This window comes from Dacryopinax primogenitus (genome assembly GCF_000292625.1).
Source record: "Dacryopinax primogenitus strain DJM-731 SS1 chromosome Unknown DACRYscaffold_10, whole genome shotgun sequence".
Lineage (NCBI taxonomy): Eukaryota > Fungi > Basidiomycota > Dacrymycetes > Dacrymycetales > Dacrymycetaceae > Dacryopinax > Dacryopinax primogenitus.
This window is the reverse complement of record NW_024467207.1, coordinates 1,114,038-1,123,593: the sequence shown is the minus strand read 5'-3', so window position 1 is coordinate 1,123,593 and position 9,556 is coordinate 1,114,038. Positions and strand designations below refer to the sequence as shown.

At 49.6% G+C, this 9,556-nt stretch overlaps 4 protein-coding genes across 4 annotated transcripts; 2 read left to right on the top strand and 2 right to left on the bottom strand.

Annotated features, from left to right (window-relative positions):
• Positions 1-1,914: 1,914 nt before the first annotated feature.
• Positions 1,915-4,057, bottom strand: DACRYDRAFT_16261 (uncharacterized protein; the record flags this gene model as incomplete). The annotated part of the gene is made up of 3 exons (XM_040771181.1): positions 1,915-2,490; positions 2,676-3,202; positions 3,265-4,057. The coding sequence occupies 3 exons, from the start codon at positions 4,055-4,057 to the stop codon at positions 1,915-1,917; spliced, it is 1,896 nt and encodes a 631-aa protein (XP_040628536.1).
• Positions 4,058-5,018: 961 nt separating this feature from the next.
• Positions 5,019-5,981, top strand: DACRYDRAFT_108171 (uncharacterized protein; the record flags this gene model as incomplete). The annotated part of the gene is made up of 4 exons (XM_040768602.1): positions 5,019-5,131; positions 5,217-5,388; positions 5,462-5,712; positions 5,774-5,981. The coding sequence occupies 4 exons, from the start codon at positions 5,019-5,021 to the stop codon at positions 5,979-5,981; spliced, it is 744 nt and encodes a 247-aa protein (XP_040628535.1).
• Positions 5,982-6,379: 398 nt separating this feature from the next.
• DACRYDRAFT_16259 (alcohol dehydrogenase) lies at positions 6,380-7,671 on the top strand (the record flags this gene model as incomplete). Its single annotated transcript, XM_040771180.1, has 5 exons — positions 6,380-6,612; positions 6,667-6,749; positions 6,800-7,055; positions 7,108-7,303; positions 7,438-7,671. 5 exons carry the CDS (start codon positions 6,380-6,382, stop codon positions 7,669-7,671), a joined length of 1,002 nt encoding a protein of 333 aa, XP_040628534.1.
• Positions 7,672-7,708: 37 nt separating this feature from the next.
• DACRYDRAFT_100464 (DnaJ-domain-containing protein) lies at positions 7,709-9,154 on the bottom strand. The gene is made up of 4 exons (XM_040767455.1): positions 9,034-9,154; positions 8,690-8,983; positions 8,233-8,635; positions 7,709-8,174 (listed from the first exon to the last, which is right to left on the bottom strand). The coding sequence occupies exons 1-4, from the start codon at positions 9,122-9,124 to the stop codon at positions 7,781-7,783; spliced, it is 1,182 nt and encodes a 393-aa protein (XP_040628533.1). The 5' UTR covers positions 9,125-9,154; the 3' UTR covers positions 7,709-7,780.
• Between the last annotated feature and the right edge of the window lie 402 nt (positions 9,155-9,556).

Genomic DNA, 9,556 nt, shown 5'->3' with positions numbered 1-9,556 from the left:
TGCTTAGACTCTTGGCACTCTTAGGTGAGCAGACTTAGTCAGCCTGTGCTGCCCTAACACTGTGCCTCTATGTGAACTATCATCAGGATGACAGGGTAGACTGGCTACCCCTTGCTGAATTCACCTATAACAACAGCATCCAATCCTCCACAAGATTCAGCCCTTTTATGATGGATACAGGATGCCACCCTTGCTTAGGAGTGGAGCCCAGAAGACAGACAAAAGAGGAGGGGGTCAACGATTTTATTCAATGAATGAAGGCCCTCCAGAATGAGTGCCAAGCTGTGCTCAAACAAGCAGCCCAAGATATGGCCTATTTGTACAACCAACACCACCAGGAAGTGCCTGAATACAAGCCAGGGGACCAAGTCTGGCTCAAGGCAGACAATATTAAGACCACTAGACCATCCAAAAAGTTGGATACCAAGTGGCTGGGGTCCTTCAAAGTGCTGGAAAGGATCAATGCCAATGCATATTGCCTCAAACTACCTTGCTCTTTCCTTATACACAATGTGTTCCATGTCAGCAAACTCAGATCCTACCACCCCAACAAAATTGAAGGCAGATACAGTGACCCCCTGCCTCCTCCCCCCATGATCCTGAGAGATGGAATTCCAGAATATGTGGTAGAAAAGGTGTTGGACAGTTGCCTCAGGAGGGGGAAACTGCAATACCTTATCCACTGGAAAGGATACCCTGCCTCTGAGGGAACCTGGGAACCTCTAGACCACCTGGTACATGCCAAACAGGCCATCAAGGACTTCCATAGGATGCATCCAGAAGCCCCACAACAAATCTCTGCCACCCTCTTTTCCTCTCCAGTGACTTGAAAACCTCACAGAACCCCCCAAGAAGGTCTTGCTTGACTGGACCAATGGATGCCTTCATTGTGGTCAATGAAGCTTGAGAAGGGGGTGATGTCAGGGCACTGCCTGTTACCACCCCTGGCCACCCATTTTGCCCTAGGAGCAATGAAACAACAAGCCCCTGGAACTTCCTGTGCTGGTAACTGCCTTAGGACAATGGCAGTGGCCATACAAGACATTGTGCAGAGCACAAGACTGCTGTGTCCAGACACTTGGGGTGAGACATAGTGGTGCTAAAGGCCCCTACTGGAAGTAGTGGGATGCAAGATGACACTTGTAGGAGTCTCCACAATTTATTGGAAAGGTTTGGGAGGCCTAGGGGTGTTGCTAGGACATCTATCTGACAATTGTAGGAGTCCCCAGAATTTACCTGGACTCCTGGGCTTCTAGTGAACACCTACAAGGTATATAAACAGTAGTACAGTGACACTGTATCCCTCAGATTTGATCTCTGAGGAAACTCCTTAGTCTACAAGCAGTTTCTAAGTCATCTCATTGTCTTGAACCCCCTTCTACACACACCTGAACACCCTGCTCTCAGAAACCTGCCTTGACTCCACAACTCTTGCTACATGTTTCAGCTATCTATAACTGACTTATAACACCCCCTGGGACCCCCCAGTGACCCCCTTGGACCCCCCAATAATCTAGCTGGCCCTGGTGATGTGGATATTGACTAGTACTGCTGGTTAGAGCCGCTTTCAACCACAGTAGACCCCCCAGCACTTCATCTATTGTTTGGGATTAGTGTGTGGCAACCTTGCTAGACCTAGTCCCCTCACAAGGATGTAGCTTGGGCCTGTTGTCGTCTTTCTCACCTATGGGGCCTGCCCACCCACTGTTGTTACCTCCCACTCACTCATTGACATACCGTGGATCACTCATGTATGTATGTCATGTCCCTAGGTAGAATGAATATCACTGTCTTTCCGGTTGCCTAATTGCCTGTGGAAGGATGTAATGCATTACTAACTATCTATAGATGAAAATCAACATTCACATTCCTGTCTGGATGTGAGTGTGAGACAGAAGGCCATGCTGCTTTGGTTCATCTTGCTTGATGGTGAAGCTGTTTGAAGTCCACTCTGGCATAGTTGAGGAGCACCACTGCTGTGCCATGCAACATCCTCTCCTTGGGTTCACTTGAGTGGTAGGTGTCAAGGAGTTTGTCCACGCTTCCTACTGCCACCAGCTCACCCAGGCAATACAAACCAGCTTTGATGAAGGCATCCAAGTATTGAGAAAAGTTATGCTGATCTGAGTTCTGCTGGGGATTACCATCCATGGACTTCTCCAACCACTGCCTGAGCAGAGGGGATGGAATCAAGATGTCAATTCCATCCTCAATTCCAGTGGGTTCCATAGGGAAAGCAAAGGGTTGAAACCCACTAGGGGGGGCCCACATAGGTCCTGCCCAAGGAGGAGATAGAGGCTGCATGGGTATGTGGGAATAGAACTGCTGAGAACCTGGTGAAGCAACTGCTTGCTCCACAGCCTGGCATTTTGATGGGCAAGTGGCTTGGCAAAGGGGCCCTTCAGATTGACAACTTCCACTCATGGTTATCCATTTGTCCATGATGTTGCCTGGGGGTTCTATTTCAGTAACATTGGGCACTTTCCTGGACTGAAGAATTGTCAAAATGAGAATCTTGTTTTGGAATGAGCACTAACCAAAGCAAGATTCCAGAAGGACCAATCTTGGTCCGACGGATCCCCATGCACCCCACCAGGGAGAGCAACATCAGCTCATCCATGCTGGTGACAATGATTCACAGCCTTCAGGAGACAAAACTGCTTGCTGTCACTCACTAATCCCTTTCCTTGCTCTTCAAGACTTGCGCAAGGAGAGTTGGACTTCTTTTGGTTCCACAAGCTTGCGGTCAATGGGAGGTATGTGTGAAAGGCTAATAACAACACCTTTCCTTTCCCCTTCCCCTTGACTTTGTCCTTGCTCTTATCATCTTGGGCTATGCTGGAAGTGTTGGAAAGAATGATGTAGACTGTAATGGGAGCTGGCCTCTTGGGCTTGTTGGGTGCCTTGGCACCCAGCTCTGCAGCCCTGTGACACTGTTTCTTCCAGGTGCCTTCAAGACATGTGTAAGTTTGTTCAGCCTTTGTTTCTTCCTTGTGTGTACTGCACCACCATTGTTGTACCATCTTGATGAAAGTGCTTGCTGATTCAAGAAGGACAGGAATCTCTTTCACATGGGATGTTGAGAGAATGTATGCAAGGCTAAGCATATTGGGAAAAAGATCAAGGAGTTTGCCAACAGCATTCTGCAAGGCCTTGAACCCCTTATCAGCAGGGAGCTGGAATATTTGTGCAGCTGATCCCACTGTAATCTTATAAGAGATGAGTTCTGTGAGAACATCAGTTGATTATCTGAAAATAGGGGACAAGCAGACTTGCCAGACTTGTCTTCCTCCTCCTCCTCCTCCTCCTCCTCCTCAGCCTCATTCTCAATGCCCTCCAAGTATGCCGAGTCCCTTGTTTCATTGAACATCTCTTGAGTGAGATCATCATGGGAAGATTTGCTCGACTCTGACTGTCTTGCCTTCTGCTTCAAGGTGTGATACTTCTCAGGCAATGGGTCTGTTGCCAGGACTAAGGAAGTTGGCTCTGATGTGATGCTGTTCTCAACCTGATCACAAGTGACAACACCTTGCTTGTGTAAATCCTTGATCAGAGCTTGAAGATTATCTACTCCTGACAGAAGGATGAGGCTTGTGTTGTTGAAGTCGACTGGCTGATTTGTTGTGTTAGTGATTGGAGTAGAGCTGGCTACTTTGCTCCATGTGGTGCTGTTATTCCAGCCAGGAGTGACAAGATCAGATGGAAGAGTGTATGACTGAGCTGTCACAGCATTTGTTGTTGCACAAATGTCCACATTGGTGGACTGTGTCAACTGTGCAAGCATGCATGGATCATCCCCAGTCTCTCCCACTGGTAGTCCTGCCATGTCCACAACCATCTCCTTGACTTTGCTGCATCTGGTAAGTGGCTGGGGTTTTGGTTGACTTTGCTCATTCATTTTTGTCATCAGTTCACCATCTGCCACCTGCTTTAGCTGTACAGGTCTGGACAATCTTGTCTTCAAGCCTTCTGTTTCTTCTGTCCATTGGACTGCTGAAGCTGCTTCTTTGTGCTGAGCCCAAGATAGGTGAGCAATCTGGTTTTTTTTGTTGCCCATATTGCCCAGAGTGAGAATAAATAATTAGATGGTGAGCAGGGTGAAAAAAGAGACTACTGCTACCGCGTTACGCAGGGTTCTTTATCTTGGCCTTTCCTGAGACCTTTGATGGCTCTATCTGCAGTGTTCAACAACATTTTGACACAATTCCCTTTGCATGCTCTCCATACATGTAGTTATATTATGTATATGTGATAAAATTGAAATCAACAACTGATTTTCAGTCTCAATTTTGCCCTAATGGCCAGTATCTGCTATGATCCAAAAATATTCATCTCTCATGCAAGCCAAAAATGAACCCCACCATGCCCTCAACATATATTTTTCCATGATTTCTTGTTTTTAAAGCTAAGTGTCATCTTCAAAATTGATTAATCTATTCATCCCCAAAAATCCGACCTTTTTTTTTTGTGAAATTGCGCAAAATGACGCGCGCCATGAATTACGTAAGCAGCAATAATGTCTTCTGCCTGCAATTGCTTCTTTCTGTTAGCAACTTCACGCTCGTCGCTCGAATCACGGAGGACTGAGAAAGGCACTGCTTCTCTGCGTATATATATGCTCCACCTCCGGCTGGTCACTCTCAGCATGGCCTGCACGCTCAAGAAGCGCACCAGCTCTTAATGCACTGCTTCCTCATTCATTTACTGGTGTTTCCTGCACGGTCTAGCCAAGCCATAGCGGAATAGTGTGCTTCTTCAGCCCGCCCCGCCTCTGATCGCTAGGCACGTTGATGATGAATGCTCTGATGACTTGGGGGAAGCATCGGATTACGCATGGCCAGAAGGCACACGGCATTCTGGGCAAACATGAATGACACAGCAATATCAATTTAAACCGGGCTGAGGAGATGCCGTGCTCGTAATATGTGCTCACCCATCCTCGAGCAGATATAAATGGTCGCTGTTTTATTGGGGCAGGAACTGTAGGCCTGCGTACTCTCGCAACCTCAATCGACAAGATGCGTGCCTTGTTCTCCCTCGCTGCGTTCGCTGTGTTCGTTCGCTCTGTGACGGCCATCTCCTGGGCACTCATCTTTGACAATGGCAATACATGGATTGAGCAGGTCTTCACGTACGTCCTCCCTCCTGGACGATCTCCTTGTTTCTTCCTGCCCGAGTCTGTACCCGTTTCTAATGCGGATGGTCGTTATATACAGGATACACGTACCTCCGGCACCGCCCGCAGACGTGACGACCGGACCGTGGTACTTCTGGTGCGGTCTCCAGCCCACCGGAGGCGGTGTCGTCCAGCCGGTGTTAGCGTTCCTTGGCCCAGAAGGCAACCAAGTCAACCCGAACCCCCCTTTCCCAGAGGTGTACGCTATGAATGTAAGTCATCCCCAAATATCTCCCTGAAACACATTATGCTAACCATGATCCACTCGGTGGTTGGTCGCGGTAGTTGTGGGCCTTGCCGTGGAACATCGACGAAGGTGGAGCCCCTCCCACCCAGGAGAGTGCCGGCATCTGGGTCGATCAAGGCGCTCAAATCGCTTCTTCCGTCTCCTTCCAAGGCTCTCAGTGGGTTCAAAGCGCGAACGTCATCTCTGGTGCTGCCTCTGGCCAGTCTGTTACGCTGAACACACCGGACAGCTACTTCCAGAACACCAGCCCTGGTAATGACAACACCATGATGACGGTGTGCGAGTCCGAGTAAGTGCTTCACGATCCACATCTTCATCTGATTCAGGTGAGAGCTTACTGGGTTGTGCAGATTGTACGGCTCCCAGATCGGCGAATGGGACTTTTCCGTCACGTTCACCGATGTATTCTTCAGAGCAGCAAGCTCGAATGGCGTCGAAGCCCTCTGCCAGACAGCCACGGATCATACGGACGGGAACGGGTTCATTAGTTTCACTGGATTTAGCATGTTCGATGAGGAGACATGCTTCTGGTCTAGCATCACGCTGACCCCCCCTTGAGATGAACGAGGGTACTGCTGATCGTTGTTCGGGCCTTAATTTTCGTTGGAAACAGGTCTGCTACCTGATGATTTGTGAACCGAATAAGAGTGATATTTGATGTTGATTGCTAAACGTGCAAAGATTGTTCACCTGTACACCAAGGATCCTTCAGGGATGAAGACAAGAGTTAATAAATGTGAATGTTTGACACTTGTGACTGATACCAATACATATATATATCGAGGCAGTTGGGCTTTGTCCTTCGAATTTTGTCCGTCGTAGTCATCCCGCTTTCGGATTGCGCAATAGCAACCTGCACCAAGAGTCAGCAGCTGACTTAGTCAGATTACGAGAAAGCATGCCCTATCTTTGTATAAATTCAGGTTTTGTGAGTTTCGCAACCTCTTAGCCGTACCATGGCGCCCACCAGCAATGCTCGCATCGTTCTGTCCTCCTTTGTGACAGGGTATCCCGTACCAGGAAAGGATATTACCTTAGACACGACCGGCAAACTCGATCCTGATGTTGTTGAATTGAACGGTGGCTTCTTGACAAAAACCCTCTATTTATCACTGGATCCTTATCAGAGGGGAAGGATGGCTGGTCCCACGGTGCACCGCTACTCATCGCAGTGGAATCTCGGAGACACGTAAGTGCCAGTGTCGTGGTGAAATGACGAAAACCTAACATTCAAGGGCGTCAGACTAGATAATCATGGAATTGCGGTGGTGGTACGTTCGGAAGTCCCTGCTCTTCCTGCCGGCACATATATCCAGGCGTGGTTGCGTGCGTATCCTGCGTAATCGTAGTTCACTAATGTCTGAACCCTCCATCAGCTTGGGAAGCCTACACCGTCCATCCAGCTTCAACGGCGTCGCTAGTGCGCGTTATCGAGAAAAGGGAGAACGTCCCTCTGAGCACATATCTAGATGTGTTAGGCATGCCAGGTGAGACGGGGTGGTATGGGTTAGAAGAGTATGGTGAACTCAAAGCGGTGAGCTTCTCTGCCCCTCATAAAGAAGACCTGAATGAACGCCTTAGCTGGCAGGGCGAAAGCATCTACGTCTCCACAGGTGCTGGCCCGGTCGGTAGGTGAATGCGGTTCCATTTACGATGAAGTTGGGTCCCGTATTAATGTGAATAGCATGGTCATCCAACTTGCGAAGGCCAAAGGTCTGCGAGTAATTGCCTCAACAGGCAGCGCCGAGAAACTTGCCTTCCTCTCCGAGCTGGGTGTAGATCGAGCTTTCAACTATAAGACCACTTCCGTAGCCGATGAGTTGAGAGAATTCGGAGGGATTGATGTCTACTGGGACAACGTGGGCGGAAAGATGCGATTGGTGCGATGAGGATCGGGGGGAGGATCTTGCTCTGTGGGATGGCGAGTGAATACAATGACGAGTCACGATACGGGCCTAAGGTTGCGGACTCTACTTTCTTCGCAGCGGAGCGTCTGCTGACAATCTCCACGCAGAATCTTGATGAGCTGATCTACAGAAGTATCAAGATGATCGGGTTCGTCGTCAATAGGCTCCGCTCGAAGTACCAATCCGACTTCTACGCCACTGCACCGGGGATGGTGGCACGGGGAGAACTCAAATATCAGGAGGACGTGACCGAGGGCTGGGAAGCGGTCGGAGAAGCGTTTGTGCGGCTCATGAAAGGACAGAATGTGGGCAAGGCGATTGTTCGAGTTGCAGAGGAATGAAAGGAAACTTGGACTCCCGAACACATTATAGAGAACTAGAGGATGTATTCCTGCACAGGAACAGCATGTGGCAGCGTTGAAAACTCAAATAAGATACACTCATCACAGTTTAAGTTGCCTCACTCGCAGGGGTGGCAGTCCCACTCGCCTCCGCCGCTGCCCTTGCAGCCCTACGTGCCTTCTTGGCCGCATTCGCTGCAGCGGCCTTATCCTTCTTCTTCCCTTCCTTCTCATCCTCCTCTGCCTTTTTCTTTGCCTCCTCTGCTTCCTTCTTCTTCTTTTCCTCCTCGGCCTTTGCTGCAGCGCTCACTGGAGTAGCGGCACCCGAACGACCAGCTTTCTTGGCTGCACGCGTTGCCTTCTCTTCCGCTTTGATGCGCTTGATGCGCGGGTCGACAGCGAGCGCTGCATCAACGAGCTGCCGCACGCGAGCAATATCTTCTTTCTTGCGGCGCGCGCGCTCAGTCTTGTTCTTTTTCTCAGTGTAGCGCTTGTCGTCGCGACTGCAGGAAGCAGTTGACATGAGCAACCCATGCATAGAAAACAAGGATCAAAACGTACTTGTCGCTTCCTTCATTAATCTCCTTGTCGAGATATTCGAAGCTCCTCCAGCTGTCGAAGTTGTACCAGAAGTCGTAGAATCCCTCAACAGCGTCCTTGACGGCATCCTCCTCGCCCAGCATCGGCACGGGGGTAACCTTGGAGAACCTCGCTTCACGTTCGAGGATCTTTCCATACGCTTTTTTGAAGTTCTTGAAGGTCTTGATCTGGCGTGCGTCCGGAATATCGTCCTCCTCCTCAAGTGCCTCATAGTAAGGATCGACGGAGTCGAACTGACGACGTTTTTCTGGGTTGGAAAGGACCTCCATGGCCTTCTGGATACACTTGAAGAAGGCGTCGTCGTTAGAGTCACCGGCCTGACCAGCCTTCTTGTCAGGGTGATGCTTGAGCACCTTCTTACGATCTGTTGTCAAAGGTTGGTGAGGAAGAAAAAACGACATGTGTGAAGGCTACGCACGCGCAATCTTGATCTGATCCTGGGTTGCCTTGTACCTGAACTTGCTTAAACCCAATACTTTATAATGATCCTGCTTCTTCCACTCCTTCGGGTCGAGGGTTGAAAGCTCAATCCCCTCCTCCTCGTCGCCTACGCCGAGGTCGTCCTCGACTTCCGCGCCATTCGCAGCCGCGTCCTGGGCGGTTTTCAGCGAGAGGTAGGCATCATGCTCCTCGAAGGTGCGCTGATGATGGATGCGCGCTGCGTGATGCGAGTACTCGTGTCCGTACGGCAGCAGAGTGACCGCAGTAGGTGCTGAGCGCCGTAAGTTCACAATGTCAGCGATTCCTCTGTAGAAAGCTCACCAGAAAGTTTCGTTCCCTTTGATGTGCTCGCTTCCCAATTCTCAGGCAACGGCTGAAGCTGAACAGGCAGAGTGATGGTACGCATAGACATTGTAGGTAACCAAGAATTGAGCAATGTGCCTTGGCCAAGATAGTTGACGAAAAAGCAAGGGTTGACCAAATTTCGAAAATTTTGTTTCCGCGTATCTATCATGCAGCTTGACCCACCTGACGAGGTAATTCCTCCGATGACCCCTTTCGGGCGCATTTTGCCTACAATGACCCCAAGGCCTGCCCTAAGCAACCAAAGACCTTCCAATGAAGTAAGGTGGTGGTAGCAATTCAAGATGCGCTAGGGTCCGGTCTCTTCGTGTCAGTTTATAAAGCACTAGGTTAGCCCAACTCACTTTGCTCATTGTTGTATATGAAAGAACTTGATCCCACTCTTAATCCACTTAGTAAGCAAGTTTACTGCAATCACTTGTGTACCATATTTACTCTGTAACTCTGTACTCATTTCCTTCCCCCCCCCCCTTCTCCCCCC

What these genes read in the sequence shown, in the direction of transcription:
- DACRYDRAFT_100464 (XM_040767455.1), bottom strand. Translation starts at nt 9,124, where the DNA reads ATGTCTATGCGTACCATCACTCTGCCTGTTCAGCTTCAGCCGTTGCCT. An exon ending in GGATCAGATCAAGATTGCGC is followed by an intron (nt 8,636 to 8,689) that starts GTGCGTAGCCTT and finishes CTTTGACAACAG; the next exon opens with ATCGTAAGAAGGTGCTCAAG. An exon ending in ATTAATGAAGGAAGCGACAA is followed by an intron (nt 8,175 to 8,232) that starts GTACGTTTTGAT and finishes TGCTTCCTGCAG; the next exon opens with TCGCGACGACAAGCGCTACA.